The sequence below is a fragment of the Parasteatoda tepidariorum genome, chromosome X1 (assembly GCF_043381705.1).
Source record: "Parasteatoda tepidariorum isolate YZ-2023 chromosome X1, CAS_Ptep_4.0, whole genome shotgun sequence".
Taxonomy (NCBI): domain Eukaryota; kingdom Metazoa; phylum Arthropoda; class Arachnida; order Araneae; family Theridiidae; genus Parasteatoda; species Parasteatoda tepidariorum.
This window is the reverse complement of record NC_092214.1, coordinates 51,066,028-51,090,457: the sequence shown is the minus strand read 5'-3', so window position 1 is coordinate 51,090,457 and position 24,430 is coordinate 51,066,028. Positions and strand designations below refer to the sequence as shown.

At 29.0% G+C, this 24,430-nt stretch overlaps 1 protein-coding gene across 1 annotated transcript in view; it reads right to left on the bottom strand.

Moving 5' to 3' along the window:
* Positions 1–23,672, bottom strand: part of LOC107443767 (heart- and neural crest derivatives-expressed protein 2) — a 32,615-nt gene extending 8,943 nt beyond the window's left edge. Inside the window, exon 1 of the mRNA XM_016057736.3 lies at positions 23,080–23,672. Coding sequence (XP_015913222.1) covers positions 23,080–23,565 — 486 coding nt within the window. The 5' untranslated portion in view covers positions 23,566–23,672. The remainder of the gene's footprint in view (positions 1–23,079) is intronic.
* Between the last annotated feature and the right edge of the window lie 758 nt (positions 23,673–24,430).

Here is a 24,430-nt window from a genome sequence, read left to right as displayed (position 1 = left end):
GTATTTATATATATATATACACACACGAAGGCAAAGTTCTGTTACCGGAAATTCTAATTTTTAAAACTATAGCAGTTCTTATTGCCACTCATTTAGTAAAAAATACTACTGAAAAGTAAATTGAACCGAATAAACGGTTTTTACGCCATACTCTTAAGGTATTATGATAAATTTACCAAATTTCATCAAATTTTAGAAAACAATATTTTATTGTTAATTTCACAAAAATCATTACTAAAACGCTTTTTTAAAAAAATTATGGCTTCTGGGGTTCCCATAGATTCTGAAACACCGCAAATTTTGCCATGTTCTGGTAGTTTTTACCAAACTTTTTTTCTCAGAGTATCTAAAAGTTAATAGGTATAATCGTTTGAGTTTTCAGGTAAACTCGCCCGAGCATGTCTCTTAAAAGAGAAGTAGCGAGTTCAAAAATTAATCAATTTAATTGAAAATAAATAATATAGAACGATAAATAGTCATTAGAATCTAAATCCCATATTTTAAATTCATTTTTATGAATGCGAAAATTATTTTGTGGTGAAAAGTTTTCTTTTTTCCAACAAAATTTCGTAATTTTTCTTAGATGCAAAGAAAATTTTTAATTGAAATTATCTGAATCTTCATTCATTATTAAATTGGTAGGAAAACCATAGTTTATTCTTCATAAAAATGTTTTCTTACAAATGATTTAATTAGATAAAAAAATGTCTGTAATATATTTAATGCACTTAATCTTCGATTGAATTCTTCCTTTATCTGGATGCCTCGAACCGTGATTTTCCAATCCAGCGGTTTTATACAACCAGCTCTTCAGTTTGGTATTTTTTTAAAGTAAAGAAAAATATCATTTTTGACTTTCTTTAACTCAGATCACAAATTTGAAAAGATATAAAAGCTTGCAACCAACTACAGCAAAAAGGAAAATCTCGAAAAAAGGGAAGGATTCGTTGATGATCGTTGGATTGTAAATTAGCCCACAGGCCATTGCACCCTTTGCTCCCCTCTGCACATGCAGATTAAACTATAGATCTAAAACTATAGAACGAAAACTATAGAACGAAAGTCGATATATGCTTGTTAATAAAAATTTGCTTCAAGGAAATAAACGGATCTATAATCTAAATACTCCTATCCCTTATGAACATTAAACGATATTATATTCATAACAACCTCTAAAAATAATAAGATGAAAATTGATTAAACTCGAAATTTAAAAAAAATTGTTTTCTTATAAATATATTTTTGATCTTAATAAACATGCGCACTAATTATGTAAAAGCTGAACATTAGAAGAATCACACCAATTATTGCACTATCTAAGCTGTCAGACTTCGACCTTGAAACTATAATGTTACACACATGAGACTTTTAGTCACAATGTAAATTCTAATTTCAGCTGCAAGTCTTATCGGACAAAATGGCGTTCAGCACTTTAGATCACGTCCACGAATAAAAAATAAAAAAAATATCCCTCTTCCTAAATATTCTAAAACAGTTCCTATCTTAAAGCAAAGACTCATCTTTTAAGCTTTTTTTCTTGTTCACCTCATAGTTTATCAGGATACAAAATTAAAAGTTTTATTATAGTAACCGTTTGAAACTTGAGGCGAATAAGAAGTGGAAAATTGTACCTCACAGAAAAAAAAAAAGGAAATACAATATAAAAAAGAACTCAAGTGTTTCCCCATAAAGTTCAGAATCTAAAAGATAGAAAAAAAGAACTTCGAAGGCTAAGGAGATTCTTCAAAGGGTGAAGAAAAGAATAAGAAGGTGTTCCAGGTGTTTTACGCTGGACATCCTAAGCTTCATCCTGATAAAAATTGGCACTGGGCTCTCAAATTCTCAATCTCAATTATTTCAAAATGTAGTAAGTAGTAAAATGACATTTAATAGGAAATCCGATAGTGTATTGAAAATGTTATTGCTATTTCAGTTCATTTATTTCATAAGCCTCAAAATTGTTAAAAATATTTTAAATTGAGAGAATGTTCCTTCACGCAGAATACAAAACATAAGGAATAAAAATAATCAATGGAACGTCCTTTATACTGAGCGTTCCGTAAACACCTCCCTTAATATATATTTTTAGATTTCTTGCTAAATATTAAATAAAGAATCTTAACAAAAAGGAATCGCAAATTTACATATAAGCAAGGAAAAAAACAAAAACTGCTTTCAAAATCTGATGATTAACTATTGAGAAAAGCATTTTGAAAAACATTAAAACCAGTTTGATTGCGGGCTGACACTGATAGGAAGTGAGTGGCGGTTATTATGTTTGCTCTGACAATCCAATTGGTATCGTTAAATCCAGACTTTTTCAGAAATGGTTTGTCGGATTTTTATAGTGTTTCTGTTTTGTTTTTTTCCTCTTAAATATACGATTCGCAATGAGAAAGTTTTTAATTTCAAATTTGACAAGGATTCAAAAAATATATGTTAGGGGTAGTGATTACGGATCACACTGTATAGCCCAGTACAATGAAAGAAACATGACATTTTATGCTCAAATATATTTTTGTTTTAAAATATGTTCTATTTTTTAAATAAATTTGTATATGACGTTTGTTAAATCTAAAATGGTAGTTTTAAATGTTTTTTTTTTAGTATAAAAGTTGTAATATTTTTTCTTGGCATTCATTTTTTTTATTAACTGTTGAAACTCATCGCAATAATCAAAGAAATTATCACATTATAATATTTCACCAACTATGAAGTATTTTATTATTATTTTATTTTATCAACCGCATTAAGCAATAATAAACATCTTTCGTCATCATTTGAATTTTTTTTTAAATAATATTTATTATTAGATTAAAAGCATGTTTAGCATGGTAGTTTGAAAAAAGTTTATGAAATATGATGAATCAAGGAATAAATATATTCTATAATTAATGTGAAAAGATTACCAGGGGAATTAAATGTTTTCCTGATTCATGCGGAAGTTATGACTTATGTTTACGCAAAAATAAGAGTTATTTAAAAAGTAATGCATACTTCACTCGTTGATTGACAACTCGATGTTTATCCTGATGAGATATACAAAATCAATAAATAATTTGAACCATAAGACTTATAATTTAATTAAAAAATTGTTCAAAGGAATGTCGCTGATTTTATATAAAGTAGCAACTAATAACTCTAAGTATTTTACACTTTTATTATATAACCAGAAAGTTGCACACCCAGATGGAAATAGCGAAACTTTTTATTTGCTTAACTAAACCTTTTAGTTGATATTATGAATTAGCTTAAATTCAATTGATATTAGGAGTCAAGTTTTGCTCGAAATGCAACCAAATTTGAGAAAAATGATTTGAAGTTAGTTTTCATTACTTTTAAACTTCTCTATTATTACTTTTTTTTTTTTTTAAAAAAAAAACTGCCAATAAAAGTTTTTATTTTTTACACTTTTGCATCGTTTTTTCCTTTGAAACAAATCTATTTTTAGTTCAGGATCACTTCTTTCTAATTTTGGTTTTAATTAGAAAATTGAAAGTTTTATAATTTTGTCTAAATTTAACTTTCTAATATTCAAGTTCAGGGAAAGACTCAATAAAACCATGAAATTACCTAGCATCTGGAGATCTTATACTTAATATTCTTTAATAACTAGCATCTGGCAAACTTTTTCCTTAAATAAAAGTTTTAATAAATTGTTGTAAAGCTACTTTTATTAAAATATAATTACAGGATGTTTAGAGAAAGATGATAGGTGCATGATAGATTACATAATCATTTTCCACTGAATTTTCAAAGCGAAAACAAATTTAAAATGTCGAGATCGGAAATCAGCTTTTTTTTCAGTTATCCTATTGCATACAAGAATTTAATTTCTTAGTTCTAATTACTACCTTGAAAATTACGTATTTATATCAATTTTATATTTCAGATGCTTTAATTTAAAGATACATAATTACTTCATTAATCCCATGCGTTCATGTTTCTTGGAAATTGTGACGGTCTTCCAGTTTACATGAAATCTTCTCTATAATTTTTTTTTCAAAAACTTTTGATCAATCACTGTCTGCAATATATTATTTAATTGTTCCTCCAGGAATAAAAAACTTACCAAAAGAAAAGAAAACCTTTAATATACCATTTTCAGTTTCTTATTATAAAACTTCAAGAACTTTTCATATATTCAGAATTGAACACAGAATAAAATATCCATCCAATTTTCAAGTTATAATAAGTTTCAAGAGGAAAATGACTAATTCAGATCATCTAACTCAACAACTTAAGATAACAAACTCAAAACTCTCCTAAAACTCGTTTCTTTGAAATCGCGACATAAAGTTAAATGATTTAATTCCATCATAGCTATTTCTTGCTAAGGCGTAATTACGATCGTAACTAACAGATTAGAAAGAAAAATTTTTTCAAGGATGCTAACAAAAACAAGAAAATATGAAGGAGAAAGCTGCATGTACAGTTATCGTACCACGCTTCGAAAGCTGCACATAAACAAAAGATTGTGTGAACATTTTTTCGGTTTTTTTCCCGGCCCATTCCCCACTTGAGATATTTGCGTATCCCATATCATATTTCATATGACACTTTGGGCTGATATACTATTTAATCTAGTCCTTTAGCTCATCGGCATTAAGGTCGTGAAGATTTCTTTTTGAATGCATCAATTTTTTTTATCACGTTCAGTCGCGTGTACAGTCATAAATCCTCCTAGATCATTATCCACTTTTCACAGATAAGTGGAAGAGTAGGAAATTAATATTGATATATTTTACGATTAATTCGCATACTTTTTCACATCCAAAAAAAATTTTTTTTTTAATTATTTAGTTCATTTATCTGCAGATTCTTAGTCATTTATTTGCATTTTCGACCATTTTTCATTTGCACTTTTTATTTGCATTAAATCATCTATGTACGCATCGATGTGGATGGTAATATCGATGTACGCATCGATATCGATGTGGGTGGAAATATCGATGTACGCATTGATGTGGGTGGTAATATCGATGTTTCGTTACCCCTAAATTTACTATATATGTTTAGAATCCTTGTCAAAAATGAAGTAAGGAAGTATACTTTTGGGGACTCTAAAATAAATATTCAAGCGAAGAAAAGAGCGGAAACTTAATTAAAATCGGATGAATAACTGTTAAGGAAGGCGTGGTTAAAAACATAAAAGCAAATTTTATTGCAGAAGTAAGTTTGAAATTTTTTAGCATTGTCTTTTACTTGCTCTCAATTTCCTCTGACTTTCAAAGTGAATTTGAATGTCAGTTTTAATCGCACCCTCTTCTATAATGGCTCGTCAGGTTTTTGGCAAGGTTTTAATTTTTTCTATCCTCAAATTAATTAGCAATCCCTCTATGTCAGTGCTCCTGAACCTTTTTATTGACGCAGACCCGTCAACGTTTCATAATTTTACCGAGGCGCGATGAGGCTAGGGTAGAACAATGATTGTATATATTTTTGAGTGTTTTGATTTAAAATTTTTAGTTTAATTGTATTTAAAAATGTATTCAAAGTAAAATACAATTACACGAGTGGTATTGATGCTGCTTTAGGTGTCTTTCATCTCCCGGTTCTCGTCCATGGAAAGTCGAACAAACCCGAGAAAAATGCACCACAGTAAATAAAATGGAAATAATAGAAAGTTCCTTGGGTGGCCAGTACCATTTGATCCATAGACCAGTACCGGTCAACGTCCCGGGGGTTTGAGACCACTGCTCTATGTGCATAATTGATATTTTTTTTTACAAAGATTCGAAAATTATTTAAAAAATGCAAAAAATACCGAGATTCAAAATACCAAGTAGACATGCAGTATTTAATGGAAAGAACATTTACGTGAAATTTCAGTGAAATTAAAAATAATCAGTTTCAGAATATATCGAAACAATAAGTGATATAAATATATCAACTTGGATCAAAAACAAGCCATTAAAAGTAACAAGAAGCAATTTGAAAGCATTGTTTTAAATGTTTACGTAGTGAAAAGCTGAGCAAAAATATATAAAAACTTAAATAAGAAGGTCACTGTAATAACCTTGTAATTAGTATGGATAAGCTATCGGATTAAAAAAAAACATCTAGTCAATCAATGATGCTTATGGCATGATAAATTGGATGGAAAAAAAATATTGATAAGAAAGAAGCATTTATGTAGGTTTCTATGTAGTATTTGACTTAATATTTTTTACAAACAATTAATGTTAAGCGTATATTCTATTTCAATTTCTGTATGCGCAGTAAGGCATCTGTATATTAGGCATATTGCATTTTTAAATAATAATCAAAGTTTTAAACATTTTTGTTATAGAGTGAATGACTACTTCATTATGACCATCCCTTATAATAGAGCCTTGATACTTGAAATCTGCGAGAGGTTTATAGGTCATTTGTGGCATTGAATAACACTTTCTAACAGTCTAAAACTAGAAGGTTTTAAATCAAGGTATCAAGATGCTTCTTCTACTTCCTCCCCCAATGCTTGTTTGAGATCTGGAGATTGTTGGGGCCAACGTTATAAAGTAAAATATCAAGCTGATCCTTAAGGATCCCAGAAATACGGAAGGATTCATTAGATTTTCTAATCTGCTTTGTTTTTCCAGAGGGAATACTATGAGGCAACAGCTTATTTTCATGAAACTGCAAGGTGACCGACCAATCATTGTATATGCTCAGTTTGGATTTAGTTATGCGGTTTACTTTTACATTGGATAGCTTTTTAATATATAAATATAATCCTACATTTAAAATTTAATTCCCTTCAGTTTTATTGTCTTTTGTGAAGTATAGAAATGAAATAAAAAAAATACCTTACTCTTAAAGAGAGAACTTTTGATTGAGAAGTTCACGCGATTTCTTTTTTTTTCTTTCAAATAAATAAAAATAAGACTGATTATTACATTTCATATCAGTTTCAATAAGAGAATAACCCTCTTTTTTATTTTAAGCATCTTTTTACCTGAACATGACTAATAAAATGTTGCTAGGTTATTTATTTTTTTAAAAGTTATTTTAGCAAAAAACTTTTCAAAGAACCTCGTTTTTTAAATTAAATAACAATTTGTAGGTATATTTGAAAGAAAAGAATTTAAAAGATGACAAGTAACAAAAGTTAGATTTTAATAAATTCTTGCCGCATTAGGGGTTTAATTATTAAAAAGTTGTAGTATATCCAAATATAAGAACATAATTAAAATGCCGACTTTAAAACAATACATAAAATTCGAAAATATTATATCGATAATACTGCATAGATGCTGCAAGTGTTTTTAATCGGCAATCGGTGATTGATAATTTTCATAAATCGGTAAATATGGATGACGATACTGTCAGCTACTGGAAAAATTGAAAACGAAAAAAGTTACTGGATTATATACGTAAAGCTACTGGGAAAATTAAAAACGTCAAATACTTCGTTTCCCCTAAAAAATACTGTTTCTTTTGCAGAAAAAAAAACTATGTGGAACAAAACGGAAAAACGATACAACGCTTTATTAAGGTTTGCAACAAATTTGCGCGAGATTATGGTGCTAAAAGATACTAATGTTATGGTCCAACGTTAAACCTCAGAGTATATTCATATCTTATTATTTTAAAGGTTTATGGTAAATAACTCATGTGACATTAATCTGTACACTGACGAGACATAAATTTTTTTTTTAAATAATCAAAAACCTGGTGCATACTGTTATCCTATTTTAATTTTAATACCATTCCTGGTGCTTTGAGAATGGTATCAATAGAAATCCATAAAAAAAAAAGCAAAAACTTAAACAAATAATTTTTTAACATTATTTAAAAATATTAACTTCTGATACTAATGTTTTCAAAGAACTGATGTTTTTTTGTGCTGTTTTGCAATAAAGCAGAACAAAATGTGTTTTTATACATGTGTTTTTACACTAGCATTAACTATACTATTTATGCTTATATATTGTGCTCCTCATTGTTTCAAGGTCCCGTAGTGGACCGATCGTTAAGACACGGTTTCCAGCAGATCACCGAAGTCAAGCATCACTGGCTGCTGTCAGTGTGCGGGTGGGTGACCACTCGAATCAGTCTGCGTAGGGACCGAGGGTGTGCGGTATTGGTCCACGTTAAATTGTTTTACTGTAAAGTGCTCGACTTCGCGTGAAGGTCGTCGGGCTACCGAAGCGGGGATGCCATCCCTTCTGCAGAGGATCAAAATTGTTATGGCATCTTCGGATCATCCTCAGGGATGTTTCCCAGACCGTCGCCAATAGCCCATTGTGCAGCTCTAGTGCGACATAAATGAGCCACAACTACAACATTGTTGCAAGATGTGTATCACCTTCCTGAACTGACCTAATTACTCCAGTAAATACGCGTAACACACAGTGTGCAAATAACCAACAAAATAAATGAAACACCCTGATTAACTGACCTAATGATCACGTACTATTTTCACGTGCTAGAACTCAATCTTAATGGTGAAGGGATGATCACAAATATGTTAATTAATTAGCGCTGATGATCAAGTTATGAAAACAAGCACCGAAATGTATTTACTCAAAACTGACTTTTTTCAACTGATTTGGATTTCTGATCCCAAAAATAAAAGGGGGGTATTTTTAATTTTACTTTTTGCGCATTTCTCCGTATTTTGATAATTTTCTCAGTGAATTAAAAAATTTTCGAACACGGTTATAAAATTCGTTTATCTAAAGATATTTTCATGGGAAAAATAATTTTCAAAAATTATTCATATTTTTTTTATTATATCATTTAATAATAGTTGACAAATTGAAAATTGGTTTTATAGTGGAAAATCGGTTAAACAGTTCTCGAGAAAGCAAGGTTTAAAAAAGTCAAGGATTAAAAATTCAATTTCTCATGAACTATTCGACCGATTTCAATCAAATTTCGTATTTTGCCAGATAAAATTACATTCGTTAAAATGTAAAAAATTGCATACCTTACAATTCAAGATTTTTTAGATTATTTTAAAATAAAATAATAGTAAATAATTATTAAAAACTATTTTTGAAATCTTTAGACAAACAAATTTTATAATTTCGTGCGAAATTTTTTCAATTCATCAAAAAAGTTCGAGATGTAGGGAAATACACAAAAAGTAAAATTAACATTAAGAGGCCTAAATTTTTAACCGCTCTCCTGGACAAAATATTAGGGCTAGATTTTCCAGTTTGCGACTACCCCCCCCCTTATTTTGAAGGTCAGGTATCTAAAATCGTTGAAAAATCGAAGTACATTTTCTTGGCTGTTTTCGTAAATCTGCACTAATTAATTAGTTCATTTGAAATCACCCCTTCGTACCACCATTAAGAATCAGTCCAAGTATATGAAGATTTGATCATTAATGCAAAAGTTATATAAGTGAAATGTTTTTTTTTCGCTCATTGTACACATGATATAAACATGTTTCGAAGTAACCTCCATCTATCATAATGTATAGTGAGCGAAATATAAAAAATCAATAAGAACTGAAACATCCTGATTAACTTTTGATCTAACGATCAGAATCTTATGTACCAGGACTCGAACTTAAGAGCTTGGCCTAAAACTTTCTAATGCTAAACATGCATTCCCAAAAACATACTTCCTCTGAATAAACATACTTTTTTTTCCTACGGACTCGAATTTTAGAGCTCAAATTATGGGGCGTAACAGCAATCTGAAAAATACGGTCCCAATAGTTTGCTTGGGAAAGTGATCAAAAGCTTGCATCCCTTAATGTCAATTTAACAGAAAAATTTTAGGATCACTTTATTTCAATTAGCACTTCACTTTAAGCATACGTTACCAAAATATTTGTTTAGACAATCAAATATATTAAATAAATACGCTAAAATACATTAGAAACTTTTTGAAAGATTTCTACACGAATAAAAAATACTGTAACTTTGTATAACAGTTAGTATTAATAGCAAAAAGCTTTCCACGACTAAAAAATTAGAATTTGTAAAAGTGATTTAAAAATAACACCTTCATTTGATTGAAAAAAAAAAACGAATTTCGCTCTAATATTTTCTTCGTTAAGTTACATAAGTCTGGCATTTCTAGTAATGACATTTTTAGCAAGCATTCAAGAGTGGTGAAAATATGCTAGATCATGATTTCGGTCTTAAATATTCAGCGGAATGACTGATTTTTATTTAACAAAAAAAAAAAAATGTTTTTAATTGAATAAAACCTGGCAGTTTAACTCTAACTATTTAAATTATAGGTAATGCGGAAATATAAAGGAAAATAATATTTCGGAATGAATAAAAGTAACGGATACGGATGCCAAATTATAAGAAAATTCCAATTAAGGATATTACTAAAAAGATTTTTTTAAACTATTATTTTTTTTTCAGAATGAAATGAGATTTTTTTTCAATAATTTTGCCTAGAAATATTGAAAATATTCAATTTTAATTACTATATTTATATTGATTGCAATGATTTTCAATATAAAACAATATGTGTGTGTTTTCTGAAATAGATTGTGCTATCTTTTCCCCTATCACTCCTGCTGTTGAACTTTCTACTTTTTTTTATGTTTTTCATAACCGTCGTTAATCAGCCGATCCAATTTTAAATGTGCAACAACCAATGTTTAACGTAGCCTTGTAATTTTGAACCCAATCCAGAAGATAAAGGATCCCCTAGATCAGGGGTGGCGAACCTTAATGCACCAACGTGCCATTTTTTCTAAAAAATAGTTTAATGAGGTCATAGACGTGCCGTCAAATAATTTTGACTTCGTGATTTTTGGGAAAATAGTTATACAAAATAATATCAACTCGAAACTATTTACTATGGGGAAAAAATACATTTTGCAATGTCTCAGTTATACGCGTAATTCAACAAGTAACATCAGTGTGACTTCTGTTGTTGCAGATTAGATGACAAATAACTTATATTAGGTTGTAAGTTGTTAATTTAAGCAGGACTGTTAATTTTTTTTGCTTGTCATTTATTGTTAGCTTGTTTTTATGGTTATTAATTGTTTTTTTTGGCATTAATTGTTAATATTTTTGCTCATATTTGTTTTTAATTTAATATTTTTTGGTTTTTGCGAATTTTAATTTAATTGTTAATATGCTTCGTAGGGAACTTTGTGATCGGTGGCGTGCCCAAAATATTGTGTCGCGTGCCATTGGTTCGCCATCCCAGCTCTAGTGTCTCTTCCGGAAACATAATTCCTATCTTGATAATTTGTATATTTAGTACTTATTAAAAAACACCTATTTAGATAATGCAGTAGTACCCATTACTAAAATTAATTAAGCATCAATAATAATAAGGTATTTTTTATGCCTTTTCTAGGTTAAGAAACATCTTTTCTCCATTAATTTAGCCTTTTAGTACGATACTTTTTCATTTAAATTCGTACCTATTGCCAATACTAATTAAACATCATTGGCGACAATAACAACATGGCAATCTTTCACGGTTTATTTTCACGAATTAACTTTTTATTACATCTTTCCTACATTCATTTAGCATTTTTTTAAAATTTCAATTTGTACCTATTACAAAAATTAGTTAATTGTAATTCTCGAAAATAAATAGTAACGACATTACTATTTTTATAAAAAATTTTGTCGGTCGAACTAGTATCGGTTCTTGAGGACCGTAAAAAATCTAACTAATATTGACGCCAGTAATGCTTAATTAAATATGGAATTAAATACATCTCGTTTTAATACTGTGGTATGTAGAAAACCTATTATACCNTCTGCAGAGGATCAAAATTGTTATGGCATGTCTTCGGATCATCCTCAGGGATGTTTCCCAGACAGTCGCCAATAGCCATTGTGCAGCTCTAGTGCGACATAATGAACTACAACTACAGCATTGTTTCAAGATGTGTCTATCACCTTCCTGAACTGATCTAATTACTCCAGTAAATACGCGTAATACACAGTGTGCAAATAACCAACAAAATAAATGAAACACCTTGATTAACTGACTTAATGATCACGTACTAGAACTCAATCTTAATGGTGAAGGGGTGATCTCAAATATGTTAATTAATTAGCGCTGATGATCAAGTTATGAAAACAGGCACAAAAATGAATTTACATTAAATAAACATATCTTTTTTTCAACTGATTTGAATTTCTGATCCCCCCAAAAATAAGGGGGGTACTTTTAATTTTACTTTTTGTGCATTTCACCGTATCTTGATAATTTTTTAAGCAAATTAAAAAAATTTCGCAAGCAATTCTAAAATTCGTTTATCTAAAAGATATTTCCATGGGAAAAATAATTTTGAAAAATTATTCATAGTTTTTTATTATATTATTTAATAGTAGTTGACAAATTGAAAATTGGTTTTATAGTTGAAAATCGGTTAAATAGTTCCCGAGAAAGCAAAGTTTAAAACTGTCAAATATTAAAAATTCAATTTCTCATGAACTATTCAGCCGATTTCAATCAAATTTTGTATTTTGCCAAATAAAATTACATTCTTTAAAATGTAAATAATTTCATGCCTTACAAATCAAAATTTTTTAGATTATTTTAAAATAAAATAATAGTAAATAATTATTAAAAATTATTTTTGAAATCTTTGGACAAACAAATTTTATAATTTCGTGCGAAATTTTTTCAATTCATCAAAAAAGTTCTAGATGTAGAGAAATACACAAAAAGTAAAATTAACATTAAGGGGCCTAAACTTTTAACCGCTCTCTTGGACAAAATATTAGGGCTAGATTTCCCAGTTTGCGGCTACACCCCGCCCCCTTATTTTGAAGGTCAGGAATCTAAAATCGTTGAAAAAAAGGTATATTTATTCAGAGGAAGTACATTTTTGTGGCTGTTTTCGTAAATCTGCACTAATTAATTTGTACATTTGAAATCACCCCCTCGAACCATTAAGAATCAGTCCAAGTATGATGCAAAGATTTGATCATTAATGCAAAAGATTTGATCATTAATGCAAAAGTTATATAAGTGAAATGTTTTTTTTTTCGCTTATTGTACACATTCTATAAACAGTCTTCTGGAGGTTTCGAAGTAACATGTTTCGAAGTAACCTCCATCTATCGTAATGTATAGTGAGCGAAATATAAAAATTCAGAAAGAACTGAAACATCCTGAATAACTTTTGATCTAATGATCGGAATCTTTTGTATCAGGACTCGAACTTAAGAGCTTGACCTAAAACTTGCTAATGCTAAACTACATGCTAAACATGCATTCCCAAAAGCACACTTCCTCTGAATAAACATACTTTTGTTTCCAATTAGAGCTTCGGATTCTAGACCTCAAATTATGAGGTGTTACCGCAATATGAAAAATATGGTCCCAATAGTTTGCTTGGGAAAGTGATCAAAAGCTTGCATCCCTTAATGTCAATTTAACACAGAAAAATTTTAGGATCACTTTATTTCAATTAACACTTCACTTTCAGCATACGTTACCAAAATATTTGTTTAGACAATCAAATATATTAAATAAATACACTAAAATACATTAGAAACTTTTTAAAAGATTTCTACACGAATAAAGAATACTGTAACTTTGTATAGCAGTTAGTATTAATAGCAAAAAGCTTTCAGCGACTAAAAAATTAGAATTTGTATAAGTGATTTGAAAATAACACCTTCATTTGACTGAAAAAAAAAACGAATTTCTCTTCAATATTTTCTTCCTTGAGTTATATAAGTCTGGCATTTCTAATAATGACATTTTTAGCTAGCATTCAAAAGTGGTGAAAATATGCTAGATCATATTTTGGGTTCTAAATATTCAGAAACAGAATGCCCGATTTTTATTTAACCAAAAAAAATTTTTTTTAATGGAATAAAACCTGACAGTTTAACTCTTAACTATTTTAATTATAGGTTATGCGGAAATATAAAGGAAAATAATATTTCGGAATGAATAAAAGTAACTGATACGGATGCCAAATTATAAGAAAATTTTTGCTTCCAATAAAGGATATTACTATAAAGATTTTTCTAAACTATTATCTTTTTTTTTCGGAATAAAATGAGAATTTTTTGAAAATCTTCGCCTAGAAATATTAAAAAATATTAAATTTTAAATACTATATTTATGTTGATTGCAATGATTTTCAATATAAAACAATATGTGTGCATTTTCTGAAGTAGATTGTGCTATTTTTTCCCCTATCACTCCTGCTGTTGAACTTTCTACTTTTTTTTTATATTTTTCATAACCGTCGTTAATCAGCCGACCCAATTTTAAATGTGCAGCTACCTATGTTCAACTCCATAGCCTTGTAATTTTGAACCCAATCCAGAAGATAAAGGAACCCCTGGATCAAATATTGGAAGAAATTTGCCTTCGTGGAGGATACTTTATGGAACTAGCCCACATTTGCGTTACACTGAGAGAAAAACCACGAAACTCTCCAACGGTTATCCTGATCCATGACTCTAAGCTATGATCTGTCAACCAATGAGGATATTTTACGTCAGCACTGTGGCCGGTTCAAGCGGAAAACCGTGAAAATTGAAGGCGTAGGAGGCATATTAAAAGTTCTGAAACAATGGAACTTAAGCTGTTTAATACCTCATTAAGAACCAAGAATTTTATGACTTTGACCAGTGATTTAAAAGTGTCCAATACAAGCTTTCTCATATACAATTTTGATTAAATAAGTTTTGAGGTAAAATTAGCTCTTCGTCGTTTTCATTATAAAGCAAAAGGAGTGTAGTAGTTAAACCTATGAATTTATTAGTTACTGATGAAGTACTGGCCTCTTTCCAGAAAGAGAAATCTTTGGTATTCAGTTCATACAGTGAATTCGGTATTAAAAAAATTTTTTGTTGTTGAAAATATTGTTAATTTTCGATGATAGCGAGATAACATCTAAAGAGATTGAACCATAGTCACCTTTTAATGCAAGGAGAGATTCATGATTGGCGATTTATCAAAAGACAAACCAATGAAAATGCAATGTTTCTATTAAATAACTTGGCGAAAGATAAACTTAAAAGATATTACGAAATTATGACAAACATAATGGGAATGAATTTTGTAAGAACGAATTTTTTCAATTTTTAATCCAGTTTATGTCGTAAAATTTTCTATGATTCTTCGAATAATGGCAAAATAACTGAGAATCAATAATGAAGCAATTTAATTATAGATAAAAATTATAAAAGTTCAATTTATAGTCCTTGAGATCAACTTTGTTGATTAAAACTAAATTTGAAGTTAAGATCTAAGCTCCTGACTTTTTATTATTACAAATCATGATACATTACGATATTATTACAAATTCATCGCAATCATCACTTCATCGTAAATTGATTAACACATTAGTCTTCCAATTTCAGCTAAAGAACTTCATTTTAAAAGAAAATAATAAATCTATTTACTCTTGCATTCAGCTGTAAAAACGGAAAGCATTTTGTTCAACACCATAGTTTTTAACATAGTAAAAACGCCTAAGAAGGACCACCCCCGCGGTGTTCCTCTAGCATTACAAAAAGGCTTTTTTGTTCTCAATCAGGCTCTCTTGGGGTTTCGCATACATCACCACTCCTAAACAGAAACGAATCTTTTCTGCTCATAAAAATTTCCTCACCATCATAAAAGACGGTAAGCGGGATAAACGTCGATGTTGTTTATGCTATTACCTCTAAAGTAAAAAGAATCATTGTGATGAAACTTTAGTAAGTTTGGTACGCAGTATTAAAGAAACTTCAATTTACATTATCTAACAGTTTTTAAAATATTTTTAACCTTTGTAACTAATAATTATAACATAAATTTTTATTATAATTTAAGTTACAATAAATAACTCATAAAATTTCCTCACCATCAGAAAAGATGATAAGCGGGATGAACGTCTACGTTGTTTATACTATTACCACAGAAGTAAATGGAATCATAGAGATGAAACTTCCGTTAGTTTCCTACACAATATTGAATAAATTTTAAGAATGATTGAACAATTTAATTAATAATTTTTTTAAAATTAATAAACGCAATATTGAATTATTTAACAGTTTTTAACACTTCATTTCTGCTTTGTAACTATTAATTATAAGCTGAGTTATAGTACCATTCATTTATGCCTAATTTTTTATTCGCCAGATTGGAGTGTTTGTAAACATCATAAAATTTGAAAATGTCATCATTTTGAAGGAAAAAAAAATCATTATAATGTGATTGTTATCTTTTGAAATTACAGACTAGCACATAACGAAGAGAAATTCTGCTGTAATATTAAGTTATAAATGAATTAAAAATTAAATGAAAGAAAAAGCTCTTTGTGTGTGAAAAGAGGACTAAATTTGAATAAAATATATTCTTGCATTTCTTGAAGACGAATTACAATAAAAAATAGAATATAATGCACCAGATGAGTCTGAATAATGCAAAACTTCAATGGGAGGTAGGACACATCAAAAGGGCCAAGAATTGCACAGGGCCATTACTGGAAATGTCATCGTACGCAGCTAGGGGCTCTTTCCCCATTATGAACTGTTTCTACGTGCGTCTTTGAACATGTACTTTTATTTTTATAAATTATCTTGATTTAATGTAATTAGTTACCAAATCTTTAAAATACCGAACAAATTTAACTGTTATTTTCGACATTATTCATTAGAAAGCATGAAGTTAAAATAACCTAGCTACCAATCAAAAATAATTAGATACATTACTTTTTTAAATCATGTGTTAAAAGAGATTCCAGATTTAGATGATTTTTTTTGTCTTTAATAGATAATTAGCATGAATACTGGTTAAATCAATGCAAATCCATATCTTCGTATTTTAATTGCTAACAATAGGTTCATACAATATAGAATTACAGCCATTTTTTTACGGTTTTAAGAATAAAGATACCAATGTTATGGTCAAACTTTAAATCTATTTTTCTTAGAATACAGAAAAAAACATATTGATATTTTCATTGAAAAACAAAACAAGAAAATAGTTTAAAATTAAGCTTGTAAAAATGAAATTAAAGAATCATAATCAATCAATAAAATAAAAAATACCAGACAAAAAAAGCGTAACACGTTGTAAGCTTAAAACTATTCGAACTATAATTTAATATTTCTCAAAACCTTTTATCTCGTTACAATATTTGATCAATTATTTTGAAATCTATAATTAAGTCTTCTTGCTGTTTGTTATGATATTTATTTGAACTAATCAATAGCGAATAAGCGTTTTCCAATCAATCGGTTTCCAATCAATAGCGGTTTCCAATCAATATTGAAAACCTTAATAAAACTTGATGCAAGCAATAAATTTATCAATTTTGTCCTTAGAGTAAAAAGTAAAAAAATATTTTATACAACTTCGAAATAATAATGATTAATAGTTTTGTTACATAGAATGTTACGTTATGAGTTACGCTTGCTTCGGTTTACGGATTATTGTGAAATGGATTACGGACGAAGAAACAAAGAAATTGGGAGTTGGTTGATAGTTTTTCCTCGCAACTTTGATGGATGTATTTTTAATTAAAAATTAGCTAACATGGTTACATTTTTAAATTTTTAACGTTCTTTATCAAAGTAACACATAATGCGGCTGAAAAGTAATAGAATGCCTCAACAATATGAGAATTGATAACACAGCTCTGCGAAATTTTAATTATGAAAAATTGTTTGTGATGCTAGCCTGTTTTTTATATTGTTTGGTGAGCTGATTCAAATATGGACCAATCTTAAAGGTTCAAGGGAGGAGGACTTCAAATATAATAATTAATTATTACAGACGTTTTTTTTAAGTTACGAAATCAGACACAAAAACGTACTTTCTTTAAATGAAAATACCTTATTTTTCAACGGATTCGGCTTTCTGCCCCCCCCCAATATATTTTGCTATATCACGAGAATTTTTTAAGCTGATAGAAAATTTTATACCCACAATTATAAAATTCATTTATCCAAAAATTCGACAGATTTGGATTTCTGATCTTCGAAATATTGGGGCTAGCCGCAATCTGGGAAATATAGTTCCCAAAGTTTTGTCAGCAGAGCGATCCAATGTTTGGACCCCTTAATATTAGAATTTTATTTTTTTGCCTATTTCGCCATATTTCGAGAATTTTCTGAGCCAATTAAAAAAATTTACTCAGTTATAAAAATCATTTATCCAAAAATAATTCCATGCAAAATTTAACTCTTAGTAATTATTCATTATTTTTTTAATATTTTATTTATCAACAGTCGAAAAATTTTGAATTGTAAGGTATAAATTTTTTACATTATTTTAAAGGGTGCAATTTTGATTGGCAAAATGCAAATTGTGAGCTAAATCGGACTAATAGTTCCTGAGAAAACGAATTTTAAAAATACGACTTTTCAAAATTCGACTTTTTAGAAACTATTCGACTAATTTTATTCAAATTTCGCATTTTGCCATGTAAAATTACATACTTCAAAATTACGCAAAAAATTTATTCCTTACAATTCTAAATTTTTTCGATTCTAAATAAAATAATAAAAAATAATGAATATTTACTAAAAGTTATATTTTGCATGGATTTATCTTTGGATGAAGAATTTTATAACTGTACGTTAAAGTTTTTTCAATTCGGTTAAAAAGTTCTCGAGTAATTACGAAATACGCAAAAAATAAAATTAACATCAAGGGGTCGAAATACGGACCGCTCACCTGACCAAACTATTGTGACCATATTTCCCAGATTGAGGTTACCCCCTACAATTTGGGAATCAGAAATCCACCAAAAAAAATTATATGTTAAAGGGTTATGTTAGTGTTTTATGCCTAAAAAGTTGAAATTTGAATTTTTACCTATTTAGGGGTGAGGGGGATTGATATCTGAAGTTATAAACTTTAGTCTTACCAAAAAATGTTTTTAAGAAGCAGTCTACACGGGGCTAGTTTGGACAAGCTATGAGGACAAGCAGGTGGATGAACTTAAACTTATTAAGCAGTCGTTTAATACAACTTAGGAAGGTGTCAAAACCAAAACGCAATTAATTTCAATCTAAGTCTTATTGAAGAGTAAATATAAACATGTTTTCAGTAAAGTATTAATTTCAAATAGACCATTTCACCATACTATGAAAGACAGTTTGACATATTTTCATTAAAGTATTAACTTGTAATTCATCATTTCACTATACTGAGAAATGTATGGTAAAAAGTAAATATATTTAATAAAATTTGTCTTCATTAATTCATCTATATAAATTTACATGCTCTTAACAAATTTGATTAAATAATTCCTTTAAGTTTTCTTAAAAACTTTAAAAGCTGGATTAATGTAAAAATTCCGTGCTTAATTATTTGTTTCAAACCACTATTTGCAAATGTATATCATTCCACGAAATCATTCTAGTTTAGAAAATAAATGTCATCCAGTTTGTTACATTTGTAACAAATTCATATTTCCTCCAATGTCCTGTCTACCACTTTAACCTCACCACCAAGTATTTACAATAGCTCCACGAAGCCAATGTGTTTGCTTATGCCTGATTAATTGAAATTATACAGAGCAAAAGTTAACACCACACTAAGTAAAAAACCGTATAATTTATAACATATCATGATCTATTGTTGAAATTATGAAAATGAAATTTATTAATAAAAGAGAAAGTTTAAAAAATACTTTTTCCTTTTAAAAACCTTTTTTTACAAATTTCCACTTAAATATTCAACTGTGTGATTATACAACTGCACATGGAAGTGTACATTAATATTGCTAATCTACATAAGATATCTTAGAGAAAATTTGACCAATAAATTAAAAAAAATATTCAAGATGGTTCCACTAGGCCCCTCTCCCCTATGATGATATCTAGGCAAGTAGAGACATTGTTTTTTATGCAATTTTTCAACTGTTTTCCATGCATTTTACTGAATCAAATGAAACAAAAACAAAGTCAATGTCCTTAATAGCTTAAAAGATTTGGTACATCAAAAGAACTTATACTTATTTATACTTTTGTTTTGTATTTGTATTTTATTAATAATTTTGCAATTCTACAAATAAACGCCAATTAGGCGGCCAAAAAAAATTTTTTTTTTGGGGGGGGGCACACTATTTTTACATGAATTTTCTTCTTTTTTACACCCTAAAAAGGGAAGAAAAAATCATGAACATGAAATTTTTTCTTTGTGACATACTCTTTCTGACATACTCAGATAAATCGGAGCCATTTATTCAGATAAAACGATTTTTACTTATATAATATTATTATAATGTCTCTCTAAAATGTATTTATAGAGATTTCATACTATGAGATTATATTTTAGTATGAAAATTGGTGTTTATTTGTAGAATTGCTCATATAAGCAATTCTACAACGCAATTAGGCGGCCAAACAGAAATTAAATTTTTTTTGGGGGGGGGGGGCACGCTATTTCTACATGAACTTTCTTCTTTCTTACACCCTAAAAAAGCAAGAAGAAATATTGAACACGAAATTTTTTCTTTGTTACATACTGTAAATGACAAAATACAAATTTTAAATTTTTCAAAATATTTTTCAATTTACGAACTTCGATTAAATTTTTTTATTTTTGTTTTTTGTACTAAAATATAATCTTATAGCATGAAATCCCTATAAATACGTTTTAGGGAGACATTATAATAATATTGTATTTATGTAAAAATCGTTTTATCTGAATAAATGGCTCAGATTTATCTGAGTACGTCAGAAAGAGTACCTTACATTTAAAGTATGTCACAAAGAAAAAATTTCATGTTCACGATTTTTCTTGCCTTTTTAGGGTGTAAAAAGGAAGAAAATTGATGTAGAAATAGTGTGCCCCCTCAAAAAATGTTTTTTTTTTTTTGGCCGCCTAATTGGCGTTTATTTGTAGAATTGCTCATATNTTGACCGCTCTACTGACCAAACTATAGTGACCATATTTCCCAGATTGTGGTTACCCCCTATAATTTGGGAATCAGAAATTCATCGAAAAAAAATTTTTTTATTCAGAGAAAGTACGTTTTTGTGTCTGATTTCGTAACTCAAAATATCGTCTGCACTAATTAATTAACATATTTGAATCTTCCCCTCGAATCATTAAGATTGAATCCAAGAACGTGAAGTTATTCAAGGTGGTTCTTTCTTCTTTTTTTTTTGTGCACTGTATATAAAAGGCAAATGCTAAAGGCTTAGTGAGTTTTTCCAAATTTAGAACTATTTAGAAGCCGTTAAATATGTTAAATGATTTTTAAAGGAGAGGCAAGCTATGAAAAATGAAATTTATTATGAATATTTGTAACTGTTTATAATGAATATTTTTACGATTTTTTGTTCCATAACATGTTTTGGTAAAAATGGATTTTATGACAAAAAGTGAGGGACACTCGGAGTGCCGGTACATTTTACCGTAATGTTTTACAGTTTATTTGTTTCATCGACTTGCAATTGGTCTTATTAAATTCATTGAAATTTAAAAAAAAACTAAGCTCATGTATGTATTTTAATTGTTTTTTTTATTTTATTCCATATCTAAGACTACACTAAATGTCTTCAGTTTTAGCCAATTGACTACTTATGACACTAAATGCTTATCCCTTTCTTTTGTAATTAATTTAAAATCCAATATGAGAGCTACGAAAATCAAAATTTTCAATTTGGGAGCAAGTAATACTTCATAGAAATTTTTTTCTCTATTTTTCTTGAAATCGGCATTCGAAATACAATCAGAATCAAGCCATTTATTTCTATGCAATCTTTCGGGCAATTATGTGCAACTAACAGAATTTTCCTTTTTTTTGTGTCATATATAAATTTGTTGCATTATTTGTTTACTATTATTGTTATATTATTACTTATTTTTTCTTGCTCTACTCGGAAAGATACAATTTTCTTTCACAGTTAGGTTTTTATAAAAACAAACGAATTAAATGTACAAATAGATTAAGAGCCGGTTATCATCCTAAAATATAATTAGAATTTAAAATATTTATTATCTTTTTTCACTATTTTGATTTTGTGATTTGCTTAAAAAATGGTGTAATGAAAATAGCGCTATAAAAGATAAACAATGACGACCTACTTATACAAATTTATGCTTATTATAAGAAAATGTTATTTCATAATGTATTTCTTTCGAGATTCAATAATTCGTATGACAAAAAATATAATATAATGAGCAAGTTACGTTAAAAACTAAGCACAGTTAGAATAAATCGTGTCTGTTGAATGTAAAAATAAGAAGAATAAAGGTATAATAAGATATGCTATTTTACATCAAATATTTTTTGAAGCAGAGTTGTAGGTATGTTTATTTTTTATGAATATAATATTTAGATTCCCTCAAATTTCTTAACTCTTTAATTTTTATAAACATATTTATAAAACTTATGTACAACTTTATTTATATTTAACTATGGAAAAATAATATGGACGAAGTTATAGGAATATTTATTTTTACTATAGAAAATAAAGTTCATTCCATAGTTCCCATTGAAATTAAAATCTAATTTAATGGTTCTGCTGGTAGATTTTATGTAAGGGATAGTTATGTAAGGTTACCTAAGTTTAGTTAGAAAAGGTTAGTAGTAAGATTTATATAGTTAAAGATTTTAAGCGTAGATTTTATATAAATACTGGGGATATTTCAGTATCATGATCTGTCGCGCCAACTACAATCACCAAGGTGCCAAATAGGTTTTAAACTTACAATTTTTTTTTAAATGTAGATGTTTGTCCAGGGGGGGCTATGAGTTTGTTTTTTTTGTAATGTTTTCTTTTTAGTTTCTCACTGGCCACTGCTCAGAAGTTGCCAAGACTGGGCAATTATTCTGCCACAGATCACGATACATAAATAAGCAATTTATTTGCAAATCATTCACTTCAATATCATACTCACGGCTGTTTCATACATGATTCACTCTACAATAGAGCAAACCTTGAATGTTAAAATTACCCCAAAAGAACCAAAGCTGACATGCAATAACATTTTTTTACTTGTTCGTTTATTTTCAGCCAGAATTTTCTGACTGGAATTTCTTAATCAAGTATCTAGAAACATAAAAACAAGTGCAAATTTTAATATTAGTTATTTCGTTGTACTCTATGACTCAACATTTATGAATCAAAGTGTGATTCACTCATATAATTATACTGACAATAATTCATGTTAATTTCAACAATTATGTCCAAATATATACAAGTATTAAAGTGATTTACATACCATATCAGCATTCTTTTGTCTGCCATTGATGACTTCAGAGCATTTACCAAAATCAGCTTGGAAAACTCCGGATTTTCCTTCCTCCAGAATTTGGCATAAATGTCCAATATAGCTAATTGCTAAACGTAAAGTTTTGATTTTGCTAAGCTTGGTATCCACCGGCACATTTGGTATACATTTTCTGAGGTTCATAAAAGCAAGATTTATGCTCAAAGTCCTCCTGCGTTCTTTTTTATTCGCTGTCACACGACGTTTTTTAACAGGGGGTACAGATCCAGCTTCTAACCTGGTGGTCACCAATCCATTCTCTGGTGAGTTAACAGGTGGTGGTGAGTTAATCTCCGAACTGTCAGGTGTATAAGACTCATAAACGTAAAATGTTTCACCACCAGGACCACAAGTGTAGAATTCGGGATATAGTGTTGAGTCAGATGTAGTACACGGCCCTATCGCCGGCGAGTAAGGCACTGATTTTATGAAGCTCATGATTAAGGCACGTCTAGCGGTTATGCATGCCAGAACGATAATAAGATCCCTCACATCGGCCGGTCGAAAGGAAGAATTGTTCAGCCAATAGAGCGGAGGACTCGAGAGGATGCTGGAATGATCCTTCGATAAGGGAGTGGATGCGGAAAAGTTGTGGATGTGGCCAGAAATTAAAGCCCGCCCATCATATATGGATCAAAGGAAATAAATCTATTTATATAGACCAATTAAGGGGAAATTTAAATTGAATATTTTAGTTCTTTTTTTTACATTAATATAAATTTCTTAATGACTGTCAGGAAATGTTTATTTATTTTTGAAATTTATGACAGCTTGAAAAAATTATCTATTGAATAAACCTTTGAAATTGAAATTAAGTACATTCACTGAAAAAGGTTTTGATGTAGTTGACCCGTTTTTAGTGTTGAGGTAAATAAAAAATATTTTTAAGTATAAAACTGTAGATATCCTAAAAAAATTTTATATAAAATTGTCAAAATAATAATTCTTTGAAAGAATCATTGCGAATAAATTGTAAAATAATCATGCATTTTAAACAAAATGGATTCTAATGCTCTTCAAAATATGTGTTGTAATAAACAAATAATGAATAAATGAAACTGTAACAGTGAAAAAGTAAATAAAAAATTAAGCAACATGCACCATAAAAAAATTTTGAAATGTTTCAATTTTTAGATCTCAACACTAGAAATGGTGGAAAATATTCATTTTTTTAAATACCCATCAAATTACGAAAAAAGGAAAGAAAGAAAAGAAAAGGAAAGAAAAATACTTTTTGGACAATTATTTGTTATTTTTTAAATTTATCCTCATAACAATCATGTATATACTTTATATATTTATA